The 26,516-nt window shown below is 46.8% G+C and overlaps 2 protein-coding genes across 9 annotated transcripts in view; one reads left to right on the forward strand and one right to left on the reverse strand.

Annotated features, from left to right (window-relative positions):
* SNCB (synuclein beta) overlaps positions 1-6,516 on the reverse strand; it is a 31,882-nt gene extending 25,366 nt beyond the window's left edge. The window contains exons 1-2 of one of the 2 annotated variants that reach the window (XM_084839351.1): positions 6,387-6,516; positions 4,628-4,762 (exon numbers count right to left, since the gene is read on the reverse strand). In XM_084839351.1, coding sequence (XP_084695477.1) covers positions 4,628-4,762; positions 6,387-6,417 — 166 coding nt within the window. In that variant the 5' untranslated portion in view covers positions 6,418-6,516. Of the gene's footprint in view, positions 1-4,627; positions 4,763-5,786; positions 6,037-6,386 lie in introns of those variants that run through there. The other variant, XM_084839352.1, reaches the window with a different exon arrangement.
* EIF4E1B (eukaryotic translation initiation factor 4E family member 1B) lies at positions 5,344-25,766 on the forward strand. Of its 7 annotated transcripts, XM_084839343.1 has the most exons (10): positions 5,344-5,462; positions 16,398-16,531; positions 18,502-18,600; positions 19,005-19,229; positions 21,726-21,814; positions 22,416-22,511; positions 23,626-23,689; positions 23,981-24,094; positions 24,529-24,668; positions 25,548-25,766. In XM_084839343.1, exons 4-10 carry the CDS (start codon positions 19,212-19,214, stop codon positions 25,660-25,662), a joined length of 636 nt encoding a protein of 211 aa, XP_084695469.1. In that variant the 5' UTR covers positions 5,344-5,462; positions 16,398-16,531; positions 18,502-18,600; positions 19,005-19,211; the 3' UTR covers positions 25,663-25,766. The 7 variants fall into 7 exon arrangements, with proteins under 7 accessions (XP_084695469.1, XP_084695470.1, XP_084695472.1 ...); XM_084839344.1 differs by lacking the exon at positions 16,398-16,531; XM_084839346.1 differs by lacking the exon at positions 16,398-16,531 and having other exon boundaries at positions 5,344-5,439.
* The last annotated feature ends 750 nt before the right edge of the window (positions 25,767-26,516 follow it).

The raw sequence follows: 26,516 nt of genomic DNA on the forward strand, positions 1-26,516 counted from the left end.
GATTCACCCCTGAGTAGACATGAATAGAATTGCTTGGTTACTCCTCACGTGTTCATTCATGTGATCCTCACAGGAGAAGGACCTGCTCATCTCGTTTTCAGGGGGGTTGTTGTTGTTCAGTCGTTCAGTCGTGTCCGATTCTTCGTGACCCCATGGACCATAGCACGCCAGGCCTTCCTGTCCTGTGCTCTCTCCCGGAGCGTGCTCAAGTTCATATTCATTGCATCGGTGATGCTATCTAGCCATCTCATCCTCTGTCGTCCCCTTCTCCTTTTGCCTTCAGTCTTTCCCAGCATCAGGGTCTTTTCCAGAGAGTTTTCTCTTTGCATTAGGTAGCCAAAATATTTGAGCTTCAGCTTCAGTATCTGTCCTTCCAATGAGCACTCAGGGTTGATTTCCTTTAGGATTGACTGATTTAACCTCCTTGAAGTCCAGGGGACTCGTAAGAGTCTTCTCCAGCACCACAGTTTGAAAGCATCAATTCTTCGGCGCTCAGCCTTCCTTACGGTCCAGCTCTCACAGCCATACATTACTACTGGGAAAACCATAGCTTTGATTAGACGGACCTTTGTCGGCAAGGTGATGTCTCTGCTTCTTACTATGCTGTCTAGGTTTGCCATAGCTTTCCTCCCAAGGAGCAAGCGTCTTTTAATTTCATGGCTACAGTCACCGTCTGCGGTGATCTTGGAGCCCAAGAAAGTAAAATCTGTCACTGCTTCCATTTCTTCCCCTTTTATATGCCAGGAAGTGATAGGGCCAGATGCCATGATCTTAGTTTTTTTAATGTTGAGTTTCAAACCAGCTTTTGCACTCTCCTCTTTCACCCTCAACAAGAGGCTCTTTAGATCCTCTTAGCTTTCTGCCATTAGGGTGGTATCGTCTGCATATTGGAGGTTGTTGATAATTCTCCCAGCAATCTTAATTCTGACCTGTGATTCATCCAACCCGGCGTTTCTCATGATGTACTCTGCATATAAGTTAAATAAGCAGGGTGACAATATGCAGCCTTGTAGTACTCCTTTCCCAATTTGGAACCACTCGGTTGTTCCATGTCTGGTTCTTACTGTTGCTTCTTGACCCTCGTACAGGTTTCTCAGGAGACAGGTAAGGTGGTCTGGTACTCCCATCACTTTAAGAATTTGCCACATTTTGTTGTGATCCACACAATCAAAGGCTTTAGCGTAGTCAATGAAGCAGAAATAGACGTTTTTCTGGAATTCTCTTGCTTTCTCCATGATGCAGCGAATGTTGGCGATTTGATCTCTTGTTCCTCTGCCTCTTCGAAACCCAGCTTGTACTTCCGGTAGTTCTTGATTCGCATACTGCTGAAGCCTAGCTTGTAGGATTTTGAGCATCACCTTGCTGGCATGTGAAATGAGCGCAATTGTGCGGTAGTTTGAACCACTCTCCATTATGGAGTATGGCTGCTTTTTGCACAGGAAAAAGAGCCAAGAAGAACTCTGGGATATCCCAACACCAGGCTGGATGCGTCTGATCTCGTAAGCTAAGCAGGGTCAGCCCTGGTTAGTACTTGGATGGGAGACCTCCTGGGAATCAGGCTTCCTGCATTGAGCAGGGGTTGGACTCGATGGTCTTGTAGGCCCCTTCCAACCCTATGATTCTATGACACCTCCACTGCACACAATCTGCTACATCATGGACCATCAGTATTATTTATATATTCCCATTCTTAATACACAGGTGAACAAGTACAGGAGTTATTAGCACATTTCCTCCAGAATAAGCCCCTACAGAAGCACCTAATGCTGGCTGCTTGTACTTATGTGATTGCAACCTAGCATTTCTCCTAGTTTTTGCCTGGCACTCCCTGGCAAGACTGAACAGTCTGAGAAACTCTGTCATGGTTTGGATTGGGAGAATGCAGAGGTTTGGAAGGAAGGAAGGAAGGAAGGAAGGAAGGAAGGAAGGAAGGACGGACTGGATCCTTATAGGTCTCAAATCAACATTATTCTCTAGGCCAGCCTTCCCCAAACTGGTACCTTCCAGAGGTGCTGGGCCACAACTCCCCTCATCCCCAGCCAGCATGCTAGCTGGGGATGATAGGGTAGTAGTCCAATACCCCTGGAGGGTGCAAGGCTGGGGAAGGCTGGCCAAGGCTTTGCACTGAAAGATGATCCAGGCAGGGCCAAATTCCTAAGCTGGATGCTGGGAAGACAAGCTTGAAGGGAAGGCCTTCTCAGGGTGTGCCCGGACTTATGGTACACACTCCACACCATCTCTGGAATTTCCACAGAAAACAGTTTGGACCTCATGAATGGACGGAAATTTCAGCCGCCTCTCACTATTGCTCTGTCCCCACTGCAGAATCAGGAGCTCTCTCTTTTTTCCTAGTAGTGAATTTGCGCCATTGCACCTACATCCCTTGTCAATTTTGTTCTGCTAATTTATTCTAGTAGGAGGTGCTCAACCAGCCTTCTTCAACCTGGTGCTCTACAGGTGTGTTGGACTGCAACTCCCATTATTCCCAGCTAGCATGGCCATGCTAAACATGACTACTCCCAGTCCACTCTCCCTGACCCTGAATACCTCATAATCTTATCAAGGATTCTTTTTTGCAAACAGTATCAGTTTCATTACAGTATGTGGCTGCAATTGTATGCAGTCCATGTTGATTTTTCTCTTCACTTTTATTGAACATGTAAATTGGAGGAGGAGGAAGCACTTATATGTACAGGGAGACTGCAAGAGGAGTACCGGGACAGCAAGAGTTTTTGTGAACCGCCCAGAGAGCTTCGGCTATTGGACGGTATAGAAATGAAATAAATAAAAAAATAAAGGGACAAACTGGAATCCTGGCAAGAGATGGTAGGTGAAGTCCTGAAGGGAGGAGCTCCCTTGACATGTGTCTCATTGTCTTGACTAGGGGGAAGTGGTACGACTGGAGAAGGTTTGGCTAGTCCAAGCAGACTGGGAGGTTTTGCTTGGTGAATCTGTTAGAGCCAAGGTAACTCCTGAATACAGAGCTGTCATGTATGAATATTCATCTATCAGTATTTTATGCTGAGCTGAACACAAAATCAGCCACCGTCATGCCTTTTGGCTATAGCGTTTCCCAAGGAACTATAGCCTTATGTCCTATCCGTGTCTTAGCAGAAGACTACTGAAACACCAGGGTAGAGACTACACACACATCACATCTAGGAACTGGTCTGAAATTGGGGAGCACGGGAAGCCCTTGGTGAATTCCACAAGGACTGGCCCCTTACACACACGGCCAATTTTAATCAAATCATGGTCCCTCTATAACCTTCTAAAGATAAATTCCCAAATCCATATTAGTGTAGTATCTTTATTAGGCAAACCATAAGATCACAAGAAATGTGCAAGCTTTTGAGATACCCAGAAAGCTTGCACATTATTTGTGAACTTTTGGTTGGCCTAATAAAAGTATTACACTAACATGGATTTGGGAATTTTTCTTACAGACAACATGTCTACTTTTGTTTTTCTTCTAAAGGGAGTAACTAAGGGGGCTGGGCCCCTCTGCCCCTCTGTAATTCAAGCGGTGAACTGAACATAGATGCTGCATTAGAAGACCTATATCTATAGGCAGCAATTTTGCACTGAAGAAGTTGTTTATGGAAGATGTTGAGCCAATAGCCTGTCCTTCATTATGGTGTACATAGGTGCAGACAGATACATAAATGAATACTGACATTCTTTTATTAGACTAACCCTTCCTTTAAAGAAGATAAGCAAGCTTTCATAGTTCATAGAGGACTTTATCAGGCAAAATTCATTTCAGTATATTTGTTTCACTTGACCAAGAGTTCTGTAAAACCTTGGAAGCCTGCATGCCACCTTTAAAAGATTGTTTCATCCAATAAAAATATGCCATCCATCTTGCATTTTTTTTTCCCAGGGGACCAATCACATGAGAAGCAAATAGAAGAGAGGAAGGAATATCCATGCAGAGTTGGGTTTCAGTCTGAAATTTCAAGAATCCTGGATGCATAACCCCCTGGGTCAGTAAGGGCGTGCCATGTGCGCTTTGGTGAGAAGAGCGCAGTTCTGGCCTACCTGCCAGCAGCGCTTTAATTTAAATACAACAACCACTGTGATATTTGGGGGTTGCGGGGGAAGAGGGCCAGGCAAGCATTTCAAAAACAAAATATAAACAGGGCCCCACAGGTAGGCCTTAGCAGGTGAATCCTTTTGCATGTCAAAGGGAATCTGACATCAGGACGAAGCCTGGCATCCATGTGGGGCGGGGCAGGGGCTGCAGAAAATGGCTTGGCAGATGTTCCAGAGCATCATCCTCTGGTTTTCTGGGTCTGCTGTCACCCTGTAAATTTTGCTCTTTCACTGCCTGAGAACACCCTAAATAGGAGAAAAACAACTTTGAATTGGATGCCCACTTGCCAGTTTGGGAGCACTGCCTAGAACAGCCTTCCCCAAGCTGGTGCCGTCCAGATATGTTGGACTACAACTCCCAGAATCCACATCTAGAGGGCACCAGCTTGGGGAAGTTTGTTCCAGAAAGAGAGAAATGGAAGCTTCCCTCCTCCCTTTCTGTCCTGCCCTCCATCTACTTGGCAGATTTATTCCCCCAGGAGGGGGGCACAGCCGGTAGGTCAGCTCTGCAGCTGCGCCGGGAGCCCCTTACCGACATAGAGCACGCCTTCCTTGGTCTTCTCCGCTGCCACCGCGACCCCTTCCTTGGTCTTCTCCGCTGCAGCAACGACCCCTTCCTTCGCCTTGGACAAGCCCTTCATAAGTGCATCCATCCCGGCACTGGGCTCTGTGTGGGGAGACAAGACACCGTGCAAGATGGCTTCGGAAGAGGGCTCTGCCGCTGCTTCCATCCAGGCTACCGGAATGGGGAGGGGGTGGGGAGCGAGGTCAATCTAGACTTGGAGGGGTGGGGGAACCTGGGGACAGCTCTGGTGTCATTCCCTAGGCCACCATAATGGCACGCTGTCCATGGTCGACAGTCCCCAGGCGGCCTGTTGTTGCAGCCACAGCCTCCCTCTAGCCAGACTGTGCTGGAACGGGCAGACAGACAGCTGTCACTGGCAAGGGAATCCTCCGAGGGTGGAAGGGGGATGGAGCACCCCCAGGGCAGATGCCCCAGCCTAGCTGGGTGCCACTGGAAAGGCAACCTTCTGCCTCAAATTCAACAAGTCTCGTGACAGCTGTTCTTGCTGCAAAGGCTTGCCGCCCCCCCCCGCGGCCCCCCATCCCTCCCCAGCTGCCATCCTCATCGTCCTGGCCTACCTTAATGGCTGCAGCTGCTGCCTCCCTATTCATTTTAACCCGGGGATGGAAATCCCCCCCCCTTCAAGCCGCCGTTCCTCAATAGCATCCGCTCCCCACATCTCTCTCTCGGGTGGGGGCGAGAGAAGAGAGGCTGGGATTTAACCGGGATTAAAGCAGGACGAGGATGACTCTGTGTCCTTGAAACCGGGGAAGGCAGGGGTGAGAACCGGAGAGGCAGCTCTGTAAGTTATATGGGCGGGAGGCGGGGGGGCGGCGATGTGGAATATCCGAGAATATAAAACATCTCCTTTCTCCATCAGGAGGCCGATTCCCAGTGGACGGGAAGGAAGGGCCACGCTTTCCGGAGTGGGGCGGGAGAGGAAAGAGATTCCCCCCCCCCCCCGAGAGACCGCAGCCCTGCGCACTGAGAGTAGGATTCACCTTCAGGCCACCGTTATGCCCCCTCTGTCCCCTTCACCGTCTTATCCGTCCATCGGGGCAGTCTCGTGCACCCAACACCGGCGGAGGGGGGGGGGGAGAGGGAAGCGCGCCGAGGCGCCGCTCACCTGCGATCGGCGATAGCGCTGGACTCGGGTGCGTCTCCGCCGGGGGTTCAGATCATGCCGGGCGGGGCGGCGGCGGCGGAGTCAGGGCTGCCGCTCTGCCATGGGGCGGCTCGAGCGGGGGGAGGAGGAGGAGGAGAGAGCAGAGGAGACGCCGGCGCCTTCGCCCCGCCGCGGCTGCCGCTGCTGAATATTGCAATGAGCCGCCGCGCGCCCTGTACCCGCCCGGCGCGGGGATTTCATCATCGCGCGCAAGCCGCGCTCCCCGCCCCTCGGCCCAGCCCGCATGCGGCGGCGGCCCCCCGGTGTCGCTGGTGCTGCCGCCGCCAGGCCGCTGACCTGGGGCGGGCCATCCGCAAGGAGAGCGCGCCATCAGCCTGCCCGCCTGCCCCAGCAGGCGCTCGAGCGCTGCGCAAGCCGGAGCTCCCCGGTGCTGCTGCGCCGCGTCGTCAGAGGCCTGGCGGGGCAGAGCCGAGCCGAGCCGAGCCTGCCTTGCGCGGACCCCGAGGGAGCGGGGGACGCGGCCGGGGTCTGTGAGAGTAGAGAAGGCGGCAGGTAGTTGCAGAGTCACAGGCCTTGGCCGCAGATCGTGCGACTACCCACGTGGCTTGGTCGCCGCAGCACGATGCGACATCTTCTCGCTTCGGTGGCTCCGGACGCCTTCGGGGCGCAATCCTGTGCATGCTTAGACAGAAGGAGGTCCTACCACCCCCGGCATTTCCCAGCCTGCCTTGCTGGCTGGGGAATGCTGCGAGTGGTAGGACCGTTTTCCGTCTAAGCCTGCATAGGATTGCGTCCCCAGGGAGACAGAGAGGTGTCTCTTGACAGCTATTCACCAGGATGCCTACGTGGATCCACCCGGTCCAGTATGCCCCTAAATCAATGCCACAGCTGTTGCGTCTGTGCCCTGCTTCTGGGCTTCCTGGCATCTGGTTGGGCATGGGCAGGATGTGGGACTAGATGGAGCTTTGGCCTGATCCAGCAGGGCTCTTTACAGCGCAGTCCTATACATGTCTACTCAGAAGTACATCCCATTGAATTCCATGGGGCTTACTCTGAGCCCAGCAGGTAAGTGTGACTGCAGCCTAGAAAGACCCATCTGTTTCCTGATATCGCTTTTATTGTAAAATCCCTCTGCCTCAATCACATAATTTTACAGGGGTCTGGGCAACGCCATCCAGCCCTAACCCTCCCATGTTTTCCCACTGTTTCTTCCATCTTTTTCCTTACCACAGAAAATCGGGGGGGGGGGGCAGAATTGCTGCACAAGGCCTTTGTTTTGGTAGTGCCAGAGCCCTCCATGTGGAAGCACTTAAGGAGAGAAAGACAAAATATCTGCTCGTGCCTTTTCATTGCCAGTGGTAGGAGCCGTCCATCTGGAAGCAACCATAGTCTCAAGAAGAACAACATCTAGATTAAAGCAAAAACCAAAAAAACTAAATTTCAAAACTGGTTAAGGGTTAATGTGTGAGGTCAAGCTGTGGTGAAATAAATAGATGCCTGGATGGTCTCTTCGTAGGATTATTCTACATATTCCATTAAAACATGTTGAGTCTTGTTCACAAGCACTTGCAGGTTGGTTTATTTAGTTATTAAAAACATTGATATCCTGCTTTTTGATGTTGTAGAACCACAAGGTTGCTATTAAAATGTTTAAAATCCATTGTACATAAGTGGAAAAATACATACAACATAATATTTAATTGAGCAGTAGGAAAAAGTAAAAAGTGGCATCAATAGCAGATCCAGCCCAGGAATACACATAACCACAAAATCCCTTTTCCAGTATGTGCTGGAGATGTAGCAAAGCAAAAAAAGAAAAGGAAAAAAGGTGGAAAATGGTGATAAAGATGATTAATGAGATTTTCCAATTAAAATTAGAGCCTTAGCTGTTTTTATTTTTACTGAATTATGTGAAAATGAATCTTCCATTAGGCAAACAAGAGCCCATTTTATATATAGTTAAAAAATGCTGGAGTTTTGACTGCTAAATTATGGAAGAGGAATCCAAAACCAAGTAGAAATTAAGAAAATTTAGGCTCAATTTGAGATGGTTAAGTTTACAGTCTTTCAGAGTATGTATGCACGTGCGCGCACACACACACACACACACACACACACTGGTGATGGATAGGCAGAATGATTCAATATATTAGTAAAGACTTGGATATACATGATATGGCTCTTATGAAATTATAAAGTTTATAATGGGTAGTTTTAACCCATAAAGTCAACCTTAAAGTGTTAGTGGGAGTATATTTTGTAACTGTAATTCATACATTTTAAACATTTGTATTTTGTATAATATGCTTTTCTTGTTTTGTTCTGTGTTTATAGAATTAATAATAAAACTAAATAAATAATAATAAGTACAGAGTCCCCCAAAGCCCTCTGAGAAACAATCCCCCTCACCTGGTGCTTGAAAGCCAGCAGAGATGGAACAAAGTACACCTTTCCTAAGAAGGGACTCCCCTTGTCTTGGTACCACTGCAAAGAAGCCCCTGTCCTGAGTATGTGGGGCATGGTGGGGATGAACACTCCGGGTCTGCAAGGAAATATCTTAATGTACAGATACAGGTAGGTTCATATGGAAGAAGGCCGTCTTTTCTGGATGAAGTTTCAGTTTGTTCACCCTCATCCAGTCCATCGCTGACCTCAGACACCCCTTCAGAGCTTCAGGTCCTCCCCAGGAGTTGATGGAAAGGAGAGAGAGAGAGCTGGGTGTCATCAGCTTACTGATGGCACCGTACCTCAGATCTCTGGGCAACCTCACCCAGTGGTCACATGTAGATCTCTAACAGTGTAAGAGATGAGATAGGTCCTTACAACACCCCCAAACCAGCATCACCTTTGTCCCTTCAAGAAGAACCAGAACCATCGCAAAACTATCCTTCCAGCAAGGTGATTCAGAAAAATACCATAGTCAATAGTATTGAAAGCCACTGAGAAGAACCAACAGAAACATATTCCTCCTGACCATGTCCTGCTGCAGGTTGTCCACTGGGATGATCAAAGCAGTTTCTGTCCCCAAGCCAGGTTGGAAGCCTGATTGAAAAGCCTGACAGTATCCAAGAATCTCTGGAGATGCATTGCCACAACATGCTCTAATACTTTGCTTAAAGAGGGAATACTAGAGGCTAGTCAAAAGTTATAAAAATTGCCTGGGTAAGCAAATGAGGGTTTCTTAGGAGCTGCCTCACTGTGGCCGCGTTTGGAATCAGGGAACATTCCCTTCCTCAAGGAGGAATTTACCACCTGCACAACCTAGTTAATCGGCCCCTTTCTAGCCGATCTAAAGAGCCAGGACAGATATGGATCAAATGTATAGACTCATAGACTTACCACAGAAACTCTTGCCCCCTGTACATATACCTCTCATCTCAACTGCTGGACTTTAAGGCCTAAACTTCATGTGATGTGGCAGATCCATAACTGGATCTCTTTAAAAAATTTACTTCTGCTTTAAACAGGAAGCTTCAGTTTTTATTGAACTGGGGGAATGGTAACACCCTTCACCCCACCCATGTCACTTTCCTGATCTAAATTACCCCCAACCCTGAAGCTGCCATTTAACTGTGGCTGTAAGCCTGTGATGGGGGCTGTACCTCTTTGGACTGTGAGTGGGGATTCTGTAGAACAGGAGCAATCTGCAATCTATGGAAGAACTGGAAGTACATGGAGAATTCACACAATCAACCATTGGCCCCTGGCAAGTACAACACAAATCATTTGAGCTGCCTGGCAAAATGGTCCTCAGACTGCACCTGAAGACATCCACCCAGATTGATTTTCATCGTATAACGACATGGGCAGCCATTGCCATCACATACGTCATCACCTACTCAAAGTAGATCTGGGTATGCAAGGGAGCATGCTTAGAAACACGAGCATTGATCTGCAAGTCCCCAGTTCAAACAGCCATGAAGTCACTGGCAAGCATTTGGCAAGCCACTTCCTCTCCCCTGCCCTCTCCCCCACTTTCTAACTGAGGATAAATAATACTGGTGTACTTTACAGGGCTGTTGTAAGGATTACTGAGATAAGGTATGTGAAATGTTTTGCGCACTCTGAAAATCTGGTGTATATCCCTTCCTCCAGTCCAGAGTGCTGAAGGCAGGACAGATCCGGTCCCTGTTGTGGCATATCCCTAAGCACTGTTCTCTTGTCTTGCCTGCTTGAATGCATGGAGTGACAGCCTCAATAAATCTTCTTTGTCCCTTTGTTCCCCCAGACGCTGCTGTTTGGTCCTTCTGCACACCAGGCACAAAGCCCACATTTTGGAGAAATGGCCGCTGTTGGGACAAGAGGTTTATTGGTGGAGGGGCCATGGCTCAGTGGTGGAGCACCTGCTTTGCGTGCAGAAGGTCCCAGATTCAATCCCTGGCATCTCCAGGCAGGGCTGGAAAAATTCCTGCCTGAAACCCTGGAGAGCTGCTGCCAGTCAATGCTGAAAATACTGGGCTAGATGGACCAAGGGTCTGACTCGGTATAAGGCAGCTTCTTCTGTTTCCCACGTTTCCTAAGGGTCAAGAGAGAGCACTTTGCTGCTGTGGAGAGGCAGCAAACGGACAGAGACAAGGAAACAAGGGGAGCCTCGTTCCTCGGCTGGGGAAAAAGGACAGGTTTTAAAACAAAAACACTTTTAAAAAAACCCACAAACATCCAATTGGTGTCATAGAATTATTCCTTGGCTTTGTCCTCACAGCTGGACAAAGGGGATTTGAGCTGCTGAATTGAATGGTCTTGCTTTACACGTGTAGTGTGACCCGCAAAGTGCTTAGGTGGCATACTCATGTTTAAATTGGCTTACTCGTACTGGACATGTTAGAAAAAGAACTTTCCAAACTTTCTTCCCCTCCCCTATTTTTGTCACAGTCAGTTGTTGTTCAGTCATTAAGTCATGTCCGACTCTTTGTGACCCCATGGACCAGGCACTGCGAATTCCTCTGTCTTCCAGGCATGCAGCCTTGGGGGCATCATCAGCTCTTCCCTTTTCTTAGCATCCAGGTTGTTCACTTCTTCCTCTGCATGAGCAACTTGTGGGCCTCCAGGTGTTTTTACCTACAACTCCCATCAACCCTCACCAGCATGGCCAATGGTGAGGGATGATGGAACTTGTAGGCCAAAACATCCTGGAGGGCTCCACATTGCCCACCCCTGTTCTACATCAATATCTCCAAGCTTCCCCTTTTCTCTGCATCTGCTGCTTAAGTGCTGCCAGTTGGCCAGTTCACCCTCCTGCATTCTCTCCTCTGCAGTAAGTGTAGAATGCTGCAGCAGCAAAACGTTCATCTCCCATCACTATCTTCGTGTTTCCTATAACCTTAAATCTTCAGACTGATTTTCTTTTGCTTCTGCATCACATTCGGGTTGTGAATCCTTACAATTTAAGGCTTGCTCTCCATCTCTCTGCTCTTTACTACATCACCTTTCTTATCTACCTTATTTCCCTTCTCCCTATCTCCATTACATGAATGCTTTATCTGCATATCTCTTTGTTCTCTTCTTCAGTTTCGTACTATACTGTTCCATATCTTCGTCCTCTGTATGTCAAACTGACTCCCTCTTCTTCACCTTCAAATACCCCCTCAAGTCACAGTTCTTCTGAGAAACTTTTCATTGACCTCACCTTCTCTGTAATCTGCTACCAGTTCAGCCGTCACTATCCCATATTTGCTACTATCCCCTTCTGCATCCCCATCTGCGACATGGGGCCAGAGAGACAGGGCCCCATGTTACTTGACCTGTCATCTGACAAACATATTGGAAACACACATGATCTCCCTGTGTGAGGATTATATATCGGTCATGGTGTGCTGGGACTGGGAACTGGGTTACACCAAATGAGGTGAGTGGCTACTAAGGAGAGGGTCTTTTCTGTGGTGGTGTGGCACCCTGGTTCTGTAATTTCCTCTCCAGAGAGGCTGACCCAACACCTACGTTGTGGTCTTTTCAGTGTACAGTGAAGACATTTTAATTTTCCAGGCTTTTTAGTTTTTCAGTTTTAACAGTGTGTTGTTGTGTATACCAGTTGCTGGGGAACTGGAAATGCGTGCTGCCTATGCACACCAGTTGCTGGGGAACTGGAAATGCGTGCTGCCTATGCACACCAGTTGCTGGGGAACTGGAAATGCGTGCTGCCTATGCACACCAGTTGCTGGGGAACATGAGCATAAGGGTGCTGTTGGCCACTCTGTGGGTGAGTTTCCTGTCAACAGCTGGTTGGCCACTCTGTGAACAGAATGCTGGACTAGATGGACCCTTGGTCTGATCCACCATGGCTCTCCTTATGTTCTTATGTGTTTTTAAGTTTTATTCTGTTTTAAACATTTTAAAGTGTTACATTACATTTTATCACGTGTTGTAAGGTTTAAATTTTTGTGAACCGCCTAGAGAGCTTTGGCTACTGGGCAGTTTAGAAATGTAATAAATCAATATACCATATCCTACCCTCTGCTTTGGTGAAGTGGGTAAGACAGTCATGGACACGGGGGTGGCTACTGGGAATTTTTTCTCCTTCCATTGAAGCCAATGGGAGGAAAATGCCTTGCATTTTTTGCAATTTTAGTTTTTGTGAACCACTCAGAGAGCTTCAGCTATTGGGCGGTATAGAAATGAAAAAAATAAAAAAATAAAAATTGCACTGGGCCTGGGATAAAGTTGCACAATCATCAGGGTGGGGCCATGGACTGAGGGGGAGCAAGATATGGTGTAAGTGTACTGCTCCCCCATGCCCTACCCACAACCCATTTCAACCATTCCACCAGGGTATCTGTCATGGCGGCGGCGAATCTGGTGTTTTACCAATGTAGCAAAAGTCCTCAGCTGTTGGATCTAAGATACAGGGTGCACTCTAAACCAAAATTAATATTTCTCATACATTTCTGAAAAAGGCAAAACTTTACAGTTTTGTTTTATTCTACATTTTCATCCTTGTAGCTGGTTTTGATGCACTTTTTATAACTAAACTTCTATTAATTCCCATTTATAGTCGATTATTACGAAACAATTTAAAGTAATAATATGCATTAACAAAACAAACATTGAAGTTATCCACAGTAATATTCTAAACAAATCTGAAACATGTCTTTTGGCTCTATATTCTAGGCATCTAATTTATGTAACCTAATTTAGGATCAATCTTGATATGACAAGCATCTTTAATGGTGATTAAAAGTGAAGGCTGAATAAGTAAATACAAAGATAGCATTTGGGTACTTGGGAGCCACTGTGGTACAGTGGTTAGAGCAGATTTGGGGAACTTCAGGTTTCCAGGTCAAATGTGGCCTACGGGACAAATGGAGGTGGTGAGTCAGATGCAGCTATGGCACCTTTGGACACAATTGGTAAGCTTTGGGACCTGGCCTGAGGCCTCCCCTGCTCTGCCCTCCCCCTCCCACTTTGCAAATGGGGGCTTTCTTTTGAAGCCTAATTGCCACATGGGGGGAGGGGATGGCAGCTGGGAGAGAAGAGTTAACCCTATATTTTCTGTGCACTGTGAATCCCACCAAATGAACAATGAAGCCAAGCTACAAAGGAAGAGTACAGGCAGGTAGCACAGAATTTCAGGGATGGCGTCAGGAAGGCTAAAACTGAGAACGAGCTGAGGTTAGCGAGGGATGCTAAAAGCAACAAAAAGGCTTTCTTCAGATATGTGCATAGTAAAAGACAGGAAAGAAATGGTTGTTCAGCTATTAAATAAGGATGGCAAAGTGATAACAGATGACAAAGAAAAGGTTGTTGTTGTTGTTCAGTCGTTCAGTCGTGTCCGACTCTTCGTGACCCCATGAACCATAGCACGCCAGGCCTTCCTGTCCTGCGCTGTCTCCCGGAGCGTGCTCAAGTTCATATTCATTGCATCCGTGATGCTATCTAGCCATCTCATCCTCTGCCGTCCCCTTCTCCTTTTGCCTTCAGTCTTTCCCAGCATCAGGGTCTTTTCCAGGGAGTTTTCTCTTCGCATTAGGTGGCCAAAATATTGGAGCTTCAGCTTCAGTATCTGTCCTTCCAATGAACACTCAGGGTTGATTTCCTTTAGGATTGACTGATTTGACCTCCTTGCAGTCCAGGGGACTCGTAAGAGTCTTCTCCAGCACCACAGTTCGAAAGCATCAATTCTTCGGCGCTCAGCCTTCCTTATAGTCCAGCTCTCACAGCCATACATTACTACTGGGAAAACCATAGCTTTGATTAGACGGACCTTTGTCGGCAAGGTGATGTCTCTGCTTCTTACTATGCTGTCTAGGTTGGCCATAGCTTTCCTCCCAAGGAGCAAGCGTCTTTTAATTTCATGGCTACAGTCACCGTCTGCGGTGATCTTGGAGCCCAAGAAAGTAAAATCTGTCACTGCTTCCATTTCTTCCCCTTCTATATGCCAGGAAGTGATAGGGCCAGATGACATGATCTTAGTTTTTTTAACGTTGAGTTTCAAACCAGCTTTTGCACTCTCCTCTTTCACCCTCAACAAGAGGCTCTTGAGATCCTCTTCGCTTTCTGCCATTAGGGTGGTATCGTCTGCATATCGGAGGTTGTTGATAATTCTCCCGGCAATCTTAATTCCGACCTGTGATTCATCCAACCCGGCATTTCTCATGATGTACTCTGCATATAAGTTAAATAAGCAGGGTGACAATATGCAGCCTTGTCGTACTCCTTTCCCAATTTTGAACCAATCGGTTGTTCCATGTCTGGTTCTTACTGTTGCTTCTTGACCCTCGTACAGGTTTCTCAGGAGACGGGTAAGGTGGTCTGGTATTCCCATCACTTTCAGAATTTGCCACAGTTTGTTGTGATCCACACAATCAAAGGCTTTAGCGTAGTCAATGAAGCAGAAATAGACGTTTTTCTGGAATTCTCTTGCTTTCTCCATGATGCAGCGAATGTTGGCGATTTGATCTCTAGTTCCTCTGCCTCTTCGAAACCCAGCTTGTACTTCTGGTAGTTCTCGGTTCGCATACTGCTGAAGCCTAGCTTGTAGGATTTTGAGCATCACCTTGCTGGCATGTGAAATGAGCGCAATTGTGCGGTAGTTTGAACACTCTTTGGCGTTGCCCTTCTTTGGAATTGGAATGTAAACTGACCTTTTCCAGTCTTGTGGCCACTGTTGAGTGTTCCAGATTTGTTGGCATATTGAATGCAGCACTTTAACAGCATCATCTTTTAGGATTTTAAATAGCTCGGCTGGAATACTGTCATCTCCGCTAGCTTTGTTGTTACTAATGCTTCCTAAGGCCCACTTGACTTCACTCTCGAGGATGTCCGGCTCAAGTTCAGTGACCGCACTATCATGGCTATCAGGGACATTCAGATCTTTCCTGTATAGTTCTTCTGTGTATTCTTGCCACCTCTTCTTAATCTCATCTGCTTCTGTTAGGTCCTTGCCTTCTTTGTCCTTTATCATGCCCGTCTTTGCACAAAACGTTCCCTTGAGATCTCCAATTTTCTTGAAGAGATCTCTAGTCTTCCCCATTCTGTTGTTTTCCTCGATTTCTTTGCATTGTTCATTTAAGAAGGCCTTCTTGTCTCTCCTTGCTATTCTCTGGAACTCTGCATTCAGTTGGGTATATCTTCCCCTTTCTCCCTTGCTTTTCGCTTCCCTTCTTTTGTGAGCTACTTGTAAAGCCTCATCAGACAGCCACTTGGCTTTCTTGCATTTCTTTTTCTTTGGGACGGATTTCGTTGCTGCCTCCTGAACAATGTTACGGACCTCCGTCCATAGTTCCTCAGGCACTCTGTCTATCAGGTCTAATCCCTGAAATCTATTCCTCACCTCCACTGTATATTCAGAGGGGATATGACTGAGGTCATACCTGAACGGTTTAGTGGTTTTCCCGACGTTCTTCAATTTAAGCCGAAATTTTGCAAGAAGCAGCTCATGATCTGAGCCACAGTCAGCTCCAGGTCTTGTTTTTACTGACTGTATGGAGCTTCTCCATCTTTGGCTGCAAAGGACATAATCAATCTGATTTCGATATTGACCATCTGGTGACGTCCATGTGTAGAGTCGCCTCTTGTGCTGTTGGAAAAGAGTGTTTGCTATGATCAGCATGTTCTCTTGGCAAAACTCTATTAGCTTTTGTCCTGCTTCATTTTGTACACCAAGGCCATGCCTGCCTGTTATCCCGGTGATTTCTTGACTTCCTACTTTAGCATTCCAATCCCCTATGATGAAGAGGACATCTTTTTTTGGTGTTAGTTCTAGAAGGTGTTGTAGGTCTTCATAGAACTGATCAACCTCAGCTTCTTCGGCCTCAGTGGTTGGGGCATAGACTTGAATTACTGTGATGTTGAATGGTTTGCCTTGGATTCGTACTGAGATCATTCTATCATTTTTCAGATTGTACCCCAGTACTGCTTTTCCCACCCTTTTGTTGACTATGAGTGCTACTCCATTTCTTCTAAGGGATTCTTGCCCACAATAGTAGATATGATGGTCACCTGAATTAAATTCGCCCATGCCTGTCCATTTTAGTTCACTGATTCCCAAGATGTCGATGTTCAATCTTGTCATCTCATGTTTGACCACCTCCAGCTTACCTTGATTCATTGATCTGACATTCCAGGTTCCTAAACAATATTGTTCTTTACAGCATCGGATTTTCTTTTCACCGCCAGACACATCCACAGCTGAGTGTCCTTTCGGGTTTGGCCCAGCCGCTTCACTCTTTCTGGCGCTACTTGGAAATACCCTCTGCTCTTCCCCAGTAGCATATTGGACACCTTCCGACCTGAGGGGCTCAAAAGAAAAGGTAGAAGTGCTCAATTCCTACTTCGGCTCAGTCTTTCCCCGAAAGAGGGTCTATGGCCCCGCTGGCAAAGACAGGATTGCAGCTTGAGACTGATAGGCATATGGTCAAGGAACACCTAATTACTTTGAATGAGTTCAGATCTCCAGGCCCAGATGAACTACATCCTAGAGTAATAAAGGAATTGGCAGAAGAACTTTCATTACCACTGTCTATTATCTTTGAGAAATCATGGAGGACGGGGGAAGTGCCAGATGACTGGAGGAGGGCTAATGTTGTCCTTATCTTCAAAAAGGGTAAAAAGGCAGAACCTGGGAACTACAGACCAGTCAGCCTGACATCAATCCCTGGGAAAATTCTGGAGCAGATTATAAAGCAATCAATTTGTAAACACCTTGAAAATGCAGTGATTACTCAAAGTCAACGTGGATTTGTCAAGAACAAATCCTGCCAGATGAATCTGATCTCATTTTTTGATCAGGTCACCTCCCTTGTGGACTGTGGGAATGCTGTGGACATAATATACCTCGACTTCAGCAAAGCTTTCAACAAATTGCCCCATGATATCCCGATTAGGGAACTAACTCAAAGTGGGCTAGATGAAACAACTATCAGGTGGATCCACGGTTGGCTACAGAATCGGACTCAAAGAGTGCTTATCAATGGGACCTTCTCAAACTGGGGAGAGGTAACGAGCGGGGTACCGCAGGGCTCAGTCCTGGGCCCAGTGCTGCTCTTCAACATTTTTATTAATAACTTGGATGAGGAGGTGCAGGGAATGCTGATCAAATTTGCAGATGACACAAAATTGGGTGGGATAGCTAATACTTTGAAAGACTGAAACAAAATTCAAAGTGATCTTGATAGACTGGAGCACTGGGCAGAAAATAAGAGAATGACATTTAATAGGGATAAATGCCAAGTTCTGCACCTAGGAAAAAGAAACCAGTTATAAGATGGGGGATTCTTGGCTCAACAATACTACAAACGAGAAGCATCTTGGAATTGTTGTCAATCACAAGCTGAATATGAGCCAGCAATGTGATGTGCTGCAAAAAAGGCCAATGCTATTTTGGGCTGCATTAATAGAAGTATAGCTTCCAAATCCCAGGAAGTACTAGTTCCCCTCTACTCAGCACTGGTTAGGCCTCATCTGGAGTACTGTGTCCAGTTCTTGGCACCACACTTTAAGAAGGATGCAGACAAACTGGAGATGGTTCAGAGGAGGGCAACAAAGGTGATCAGGGGACTGGAAACAAAGCCCTATGAGGAGAGATGGAAAGAACTGGGCGTGTTTAGCCTTGAGAAGAGAAGACTGGGGGGAGATATGATAGCGCTCTTCGAGTACTTGAAAGGTTGTCAGAGTGAGGAAGACCAGGATCTCTTCTCCATTCTAGAGTGCAGGACACGGAATAATGGGCTGAAGTTACAGGAAGCCAGACTCCAGCTGAACATCAGGAAAAACTTCCTGACCGTTAGAGCAATACGACAACGGAACCACTACCTAGGGAGGTAGTGGGCTCTCCCACACTGGAGGCATTCAAGATGAAGCTAGACAGCCATCTGTGAGGGATGCTTTGACTTAGATTCCTGCATTGAGCAGCAGGTTGGAGTCAATGGTCTTATAGGCCCCTTACAACCCTATGATTCTATGATTCTGTGCAACAATTGTTGCTTGCAAAGCTTTATAGTTAGCCACTCTGGTGTTCCACTGGTTCACCACATTGCTGGACACTTCTCTGCAGGCAAGTTTAGTCACAAAGCAAAAGCTTAGCAACAGCACATGGCAAACTTATCAGTTGTACCCTGAAGGTCATAGACCTGCAATAACAATGCAAATATGACAAATAACAGAGATACACAAATTTATTCTCCATCCCCTTGCTAATCAGCCATGCACGTATAATCTATCAATTCATGATAAGAGCCTCTTAATTCAGCTCCCCAGCAAAACAAGCTCTTTTCCTTCCTAGCTTTCCCCTGAGTGGCAATTCTGCTAAATCAACCAGGTCATGGGGGTTACACCAATACCGATGGAACCTGGAACTTGAAAAATGGCTTCTTCTCAGAAGGTAAGAGTTTAGAGCCTGTTTAGGCAGAGGCTGTAAGATTGGTCCAAAACCATCTGGTTGCCATCTTCAACAGGAGTTGTCAGGTGTTCCTAATGTTATAGGCTTGGAACGAACATATTTCTGAACACTTATTGGAGGTTGTTCTTCAGACGGCTAGCCAGCCTAAATGTTCGTGGGGGCGGGGGAGTTTATCTGGGCTGCCGGCCAGATAAACTGGCCTTATTTATTTGTTTGTAAGAAATGTGGGGGGGGAAGAAAATTTCACATCCCCCCCCCCCCCGCCATTATAGTCCTATTGTGCTTTTGATAACAGGCCCTTGGGGAGAATGTGATGCTCCTGTTTTGTTTTTGTCTTCATTTTGACATGAACAAATTTATCAAGTTCTGAACCCATTTACTTTCAGTGACCCCATTTTGGCTAAATGTTGTAGTCCAGCCAACAGAGAGAGACAAGAGCAATAGATTCCACGCTCCCTTGGTCTTTGAAAGAAGGAAGAAAGAAGGACCTGGCTCTTTAACAAGTCAGGTTTCTAGGTGAAAGGCGGTTCTCAAAGGTGCCTTCTAAATAAAAGGGAGATCTGAAGAGGTGGGACCTGTTATTGTTTTGGAAAATGGCAGCAGCAATGATGGTAAGTAGTACTGAGTCGGCTTCTGCTGTGTTCCCCTTGTCTTCTTTCTGCCCAATGATAAACTGTGGGGCTGTTGTGTTCCCGAAGCACAGCTTTAGGTCAAAATGTCTTGTTTATCTTTTAGAAGCGGCCTTATTGACCTCAAGGGAAAGGAAAAACCAGCCTGGGGATAATTCAGCGGCTTTGTTCGGTATTCTGAACACCTTGTCTCTTATGCGAAATTTTCCCCATTAAGGCTGCAGTTCTGTGCACATTTAACTGTGGGATTAAGTTCTATTGAATTCAGTGGGACTTACTTCTGAACAAATATGCACAGTATTGCACCATGTATTGGCAAGTCTCCCAGGTGGCGGTGCTGGTTTGCCCAAACACCTATACCCAGGTGACTTGCCATTTCTGTCTCATCCTATGATGAGGCGCTTCTGTGCACAAAATATGGAGAAGGCCCTCTTATGGCTTGCAGCGCTGCTTCCAGGGGAGCCCCTGCACCTTTAACAGTAGAGAGAAAAGCTCTTCCCACCATGCCGTACATGTTGAGGAAGGAGTATCTCCACCTGCTGAAATTCTGCCTGTCATGCAGCTCTTAAAGGTGCATGGTCCCTGCCAGGAGAGAGAAAATCTTATCCTAGGTCTGAAATGTATTGATATATTTTTTGCTTATTTATGCAGTTTATTATTTATTTATTTACAATATTTGTAAAACACTCCATATCTAAAACAGATTTCGGAGTGTTGAGCACAAAAGATAAAACAGTAAAAGAATAAAAAGATTAAAACACCCTATTAAAATTATGCTTTTTTAAAAAAACAGAATGCCAATAGAAACCGTCAATTAAGGGATGCCTCCTGGAACAGTGCTGTTTTCAGGAGGCATCGGGAACAACGCAGTGTTGGTGTCTGCCTGACCTCCAGGGGCAGGGAATTCCAAAGAAAGGGGGCCACCACGCTGAAGACTTTTCTCCTGGTGGACTCCAATGGGGCTATAGGTCCATGGGGAGCCACCAGGAGCATGCCCTCCGATGACCTCAGAGACTGGGCAGGTTGGAAAGGCAGAAAGTGCTCTCTCAGGTATCCTGGTCCCAAGTTGTTTAGGTCTTTGTATGCTAGTACTGAAACCTTAAACCTGGCCTGGTAGCGAATAGGCAGCCAGTGCGGGTCCCTCAGCAAAGGAGTGGCATGCTGAAAAGGGGCAGCTCCCAACAACAGCCAAGCTGCTGCATTCTGTACTAGCTCCAGCTCCCAGTTCTCAAGCTGTTGGTTGAGGGCAATGCAAGTAGGGCCAAGATGTCCTGGCCTAATGCACCTGGCTTTGAGAAAGCTAAGGTAATGTGCCTGGCCCTCTCTAAGGGCCATGAGCTTTCTGTGGTAGTTTGTCTTGGTTCTCCTCCCCCCCCCCATGGCTTTATTTTCTTTTTAAGTGGAGCTCTCTTACATTTGCCCTAACAGCGGCTGTGTGAAATGAAGATGGACAGTAGGCTTCGGGGTGTGGTAGTGCTGCCCACTTCCCCACTGCTGTTCACAAAAGTGTGCTGAGGAGTAAAAAGTAGCTTTGGTAGCATTCGATCTCACTGACTCTGTTTAACAGGCAAGTGGCCTTTCTAACTTTTCTTCCTGTCCCCTGGACCAGGCTGAAGGGAGCAGCTGCTAGAGCAGGGGTACAGAGGGCCTGAAGGCGAATTCCATTTTGGATAAGTTCTGGGGGGCCACATTCCAGTGGTGGGCGGGGCTAAAGCCAAAAGGGGTAGGGCCAAATATCAGTATATTTTAGCTTAAAATATAATTCCTCCTGCCAGTAACTAAGCTTTAGGAAAGGCATTTCAATTTTTTTAGAATGGGGAGAAAAACTGCAAAAACTGGGAAACTACTAAACGATTAGTGCTGGGGGAAAGAGGGTGGGGCTGGGGCAAGGGGCGTGGCCTTTGGAGGAACTCTAGAGGACCAGGTTTGGCCTCTGGGCCTGAGGTTTGCCACCCCTGTGTTCAAGACTTGGCCTGTTCCATGTGGTGTTTGACTCCTTTGTCACAGATACTGTCAACTACATATCAAGCCTACTTCAGATGGGTGGTGCTCCTTTGGGGGGCCAGAATGAAACTGGGAAAAATTCCTCTTCTTTTTTCTGAAACTTCAGCAGTGTGAGGAAGCACTTGCTTTTCCCACTCCAGAGAAAAGACATATAGGCTCACTACATGGATTTCCTTTGTTTTTAACAGTGTGTTCTGGGTGAGTTCTCCTTCCAGCTTTTATTCTCCCCTGAGAGAAAACATGAGCTCACAACATCTAGCGCTCCCGATTCCTTGATAGGTGGCTCTTGTTTCTTCTGCAGTGCCTTGGTGTTTCAGGGGCAGCCCTTCCGTTTGACTCCTTCCTGATACCCAGCTCTTTTCTTTGCTTATCTAGTCAGAGCCTGTGCAAGGGAACTCTTGCCTGGGACAAATCTGCAAGAGGCGCCTGTAATGCCTGTTGCCATAATGCAGTGTCCATTTGCTCAAATGTCAGGTGAGCACACAGGAAGAGCAGCGGAAGCGCAAAGCCAGGAGAGGAGAGGTGGTTGTGGAATGCTTCAGCAAGCACCCCTTGCAGAACAGGTACTAGCTGAGCAGCAATGTGTATTGCACTGCAGATTTGTATTATCTCCAGTTTTATGACTCTTACCCTATTACATTGCCTTCCTGGTGCAATCCTGTGATGCTAGTTTTCGTTTCTTAACCGCCATTCCTCCTGTTAACCTGAAAAATCCTGGTTAGGTGCCTCAAAATGTGGCCAAGAGATGTGACCCATGATACAGCAGATATTTCCTGCCAAGAAATCTTTGCTGTTTTGGTATCAAGAAACCCTTCAGAGCCTTGTCTGTTTCTGGAGGTATCATTGCTGTCAAACATCAAGACTCCTTACTCCCACCTTGAGTGTCCCTTAACTATCCTTGTTCCTCTCTTCTCATGGGAGGCGGGGGAGAACCAAACCCCACAAATTTAACCAATCCACATCCCATGTTAGTTCCTCCCATTATAGTGGGTCTAATCAAATTTGGACTACGATGAGCATGGGGCAACCACCTTCCAGTTAGAACAGCTGGTGCATAGGCTTGTGGCATGATGTGCAAGCGTACCCAGAACATAGGCAGTCCCCTACATGAAGTTTGTGTTGTGTGGCTAGTGGCTTAATCACGCCTTCTGGTCACTTCTGTAGGTGGGCCCTGTGGTTCTTCAAAAATGACAAGAGCAAGACCTGGCAGGACAACTTACGGCTTGTCACCAAATTTGACACTGTGGAAGACTTCTGGGCGTGAGTGCATTCCAGTCCTTCCTCTTGCTCTTACTCCTACTCCCTGGATCCTGAAGAAGGAACACCATTATAGGCTGAGTCTTCTTTTTTTTTTTTTAGTGAATAGGTAAAATAGCCATGTGCCTATATTAAGTGAGAGGAAAGGTAGGAGACACTGAGGCTGCTGATCTAGGAACCTCTAATATATACCCCATTAAGAGTCCTGTCAGTGTCATCTTGCCAACTTCTTTTCATTGGTGGAAGTGAATCGGTATGAAACTAGTCTATTCTATTAATGTAGGGTTGGCTTTAAAAAAAGCTACACTTGGATACCTAGAAATCTGCAAGCAAACGCTTTAGGTACATTGTTATACAGCTGCTCCAGCAAAAACATCTGTATAACAGAATTCAGAAGCTTCTTTCCTACATGGCATCCAGAAAAGAACTTTCAGTGTTGGTTTCCTCTTAAAGCATTCTTGAAGGCACACCTGCACTTGATATGTAGACTGCCTCTATATTTTCCAGAGGGGTTTGTTACAGCAAAACCAGAATCCTGTGGCACCAAAGTGAACTAGAGTCCCCCTAAATGTATGCCACAATAAGTCTCTAAAGGTGCAATCCTATGCCTGTTTAGACAGAAAAATGTCCCACAACTCCCAGCATTCCCCAGCCAGCAGAGCTGGCCGGCAAATGCTGAGAGTTGTAGGACTTTTTTCTGTCTAAACTGGCATAGGGTTGTGATCTAAGAGAACTTAAATCTAAGGGGTAACATTGATGTCTGTGCTTGGGAAAGGAATTCCCTTTCGCATTCTTACTAAGAGATGGTGAGAGAAACAGGAGCATCAATACTGGACAAAGCTTCTTCCTCTTAGGAGCTGCCCCATACATTGTTTAGAATGTACTTGTATCTTGACACTAAAGATGTCACATGCAGCACATCTTAAAATGCAGTTAATGCAGATATGCACTGCAGAGAGCTCCTAATGAGCCATGGTTTCCTGTGGCATGTACCTGGCTTTTGCTTTTGGGATGTTGATGCAAAGTACCTTATGTCCCTATTGGGAACAATAGGCTTCTTGCCGAAGTCTTCCCACCCTGTTTCTGACACATCTGTCTCCTCTCTTTGAGACTGCAGGCTCTATAGCCATATCCAACTGGCTAGCAAGCTGACATCTGGCTGTGACTACTCCCTTTTCAAGGTATGTCCTCTCCAGTTGGCAACGTCTGACACCTCTCCCGGTTCAGTCACACACCACGTGAGACTCCTGTGGGGAGATGAGCAGGGAAGATGCGCTCAACCTGCAGTCATAGGGTCTCTTTTTGTTTGGGTTTGGCCACAAGCCCCAGGACTATGTATGACCTGCTGGGAGTCCAGTGCATTTTAAATGGAATAAGGATGTCTTGTAGCTTCATGTAGCAATGGGGAGTGTGCTTGACATGTGTGAAATGAGGCGGCAAGCACTTCTTGTCACTTGGAATTTTCCCGGTAGGATGGCATTGAACCCATGTGGGAAGATAACTGGAACAAGCGTGGTGGTCGTTGGCTTATCACATTGGCCAAGCAGCAGAGGCATTCAGAGCTTGACCGTTTCTGGTTGGAGACTGTAAGTGAGCACAACAGGGTGCATGTGCCTCTTTCTGAAATGTGGTATTACCCTAGTTTCTGGCCATGCTTCTGGACTGGGCCCAAGGCTTCTCTCATTCTCTCTTGGGCAGGTAGGAGTGCTCCCAAAGTTGCCCTCCATCAGTTTCCTTCCCCACCTAAAGCCACGATGGTGTATTAGGTCAGGATGACTTGTGCCACGTGATGACGTGGCATGGGAGGAGGAAAAGCTATATGGTGCCCAGTTGTCTGATGGGTTTCTGAGTTATGCTACCCATTCTGGTTCTTTCCCATGCAATGTAGCTATTATTTTTGAGTAGGAAAACTGCTTAAAACCCTTGATGATTACTGTACTTGACCATAGTGCATCATGCAAGTGCTGACATCTGGTTCCCTATGCATTTCTTGTATTTTCCTCTTGCCATTTCTGCATAGCTGCTATGCCTGATTGGAGAAATGTTCAATGACTACAGTGATGATGTCTGTGGGGCCGTCATCAACATCCGTGCCAAAGGGGACAAGATTGCAATCTGGACCCGGGAGGCAGAAAACCGGGATGGGGTCATCCATATTGGGTAACTGACAGCTGCATTCATTATATCTCTTCAGTCCGCCCAATGACAGACGTTCTCCAGGCAGATCACAAAAGCTAAAAAGATAAAATAAAATGCAAAACAACAAACGGCACAGGAATAAACATAAAATATATTAAAACAGCCATAAAATCTAAACTCCAAAGTGCCTGGCAGAAAATGAAGGACTTTGCCTGGCACTGATGAGGTAACAGTGTGGGCACCAGACAAGCCTCCCAGGGGGTGGGGACATTCCCCAAATGGGGTGCCACAACTGAGAAAGCCCTCTCTCTTGTAGCCATATGCCTGACTTCGTTCGGTGGGGCTCCTGGAGGATGGCCTCCAGAGATAACCTAAGGCTGCGAGCAGGCACATACAGGAGGAGACAATCCTTTAGATCAGCTTTCTCCAACCTGGTTCCCCCCGAATGTTTGGATTTCAACTCAAATCAGCCCCAGACAATCATGGAGGATACCAGATTGGGGAAGGCTGCTTTAAATACTCTGGTCCCATGCTGTTTAGGGCTTTAAAGGTCAACACCAACACTTTGAATTGGGACCAGAAATGGACTGGAAGCCAGTACAGCTGACAAAGCGCTGGTGTCGCATGATCACACTGTTGTGCTACATGAGTGAGGATGCCCTCGTAATTAAACCACTTGGGATTCTTAAGGTGTTCTTGTTTTAAGTGTTCTAAGCCTGTATGTGTGAACAGAGACAGGCTCACAAGGAATGGGTTTGTGGAAGTCTCTGGCAGCCTAGGCAAGAGCTCTTCAGTGCGAGGGGATGATGGGCATACTAGTGATAGCTACAGAAGACAGACAAGCTAAGGTAGGCAGTCTGGTCACAAAATGATTAGTGTTTCTCTCTCTCTCACACACAGGCGTGTATACAAGGAACACCTGGGCCTCTCTTCAAAAGTGGTGATTGGTTATCAGGCTCATGCAGACACCGCCACCAAGAGTGGCTCCCTCATGAAGAACAAGTTTGTGGTGTGAGGCTGGGATAGAGCCTTACAGTTGGCAGGATTTCTGGGGGAGCAGGATGGACAAGCGATGGAGATACAGCTTATGTCTGCTCTTGGTATTAAAGTGTTGCAACCAAACACTCTGTATTTTTGTGTGTCCAGGGTTGGAGTATTGTGGAAACTGCTCATTTTTGGGATCAGCATCCTTCCTTTTAGCCTCATTTGGACTTCCTTGGCCCTGTCCCTAGTACTAGCTTTCTTCATGTGACTTCCTAGCTCTGCGGAGGGTGGGAGGAGGGAAGGATGTACACAGTTACCAAGCAATGGGGTGGTTGGAGCACAGAGGAGGGTAAAAACAATATTTGGTACCTAGGTAGCGGATGGGTTTGCCAACATGCATTTCCCTCTTCTCTCCCGAAATGGATCCCTTCTTGTCTTGCATGGCTTTAAGGCCAGGTATTTAGATAACCAAATGGATCTTCTCCTTTTGGTGGAAGATTGTTTTATGCTGATCCACAAGGAGAGGCATTTCTGTAGGACTAGCCCGCTCCTGGTCAGTTATTTCCTGAGCATCTTTGCTCCAGGCTTAATGAAGGGAGCCTTACAGAGAGCATCTCTACACCAGCCTAAAATCCCACCTTTAAAATGGGGCTTTCTGCTTCTGTTTAAAATGCAGGATCATGATGGACTCATTTTACATATGCTTCCTTTCCCCCCTTATCGGAGTCTTCCATATGTTTCATTATACAGCAGTTAGATGGCGCTGTGGTCTAGCTCTTATTGTGCGTTTTCCCTCTTTTCAGGAGGGAACGCAAGTGGAACTCAAGTGCAGTAAATTGATAGCTCATTATCTTCAATCTTTTAAAAAATGGAATCAAGGCCATT

This window comes from Heloderma suspectum, chromosome 2 (assembly GCF_057233095.1).
Source record: "Heloderma suspectum isolate Gila_16-S chromosome 2, 16-S_ref, whole genome shotgun sequence".
In the NCBI taxonomy this organism is placed as follows: Eukaryota; Metazoa; Chordata; class Lepidosauria; order Squamata; family Helodermatidae; genus Heloderma; species Heloderma suspectum.

Excerpts from the sequence above, each read along its gene's own strand:
- EIF4E1B (XM_084839343.1), top strand. Across the intron at positions 24,095-24,528 it reads ACCGTTTCTGGTTGGAGACT|CTGCTATGCCTGATTGGAGA; the intron begins GTAAGTGAGCAC and ends ATTTCTGCATAG. Across the intron at positions 24,669-25,547 it reads GATGGGGTCATCCATATTGG|GCGTGTATACAAGGAACACC; the intron begins GTAACTGACAGC and ends TCTCACACACAG.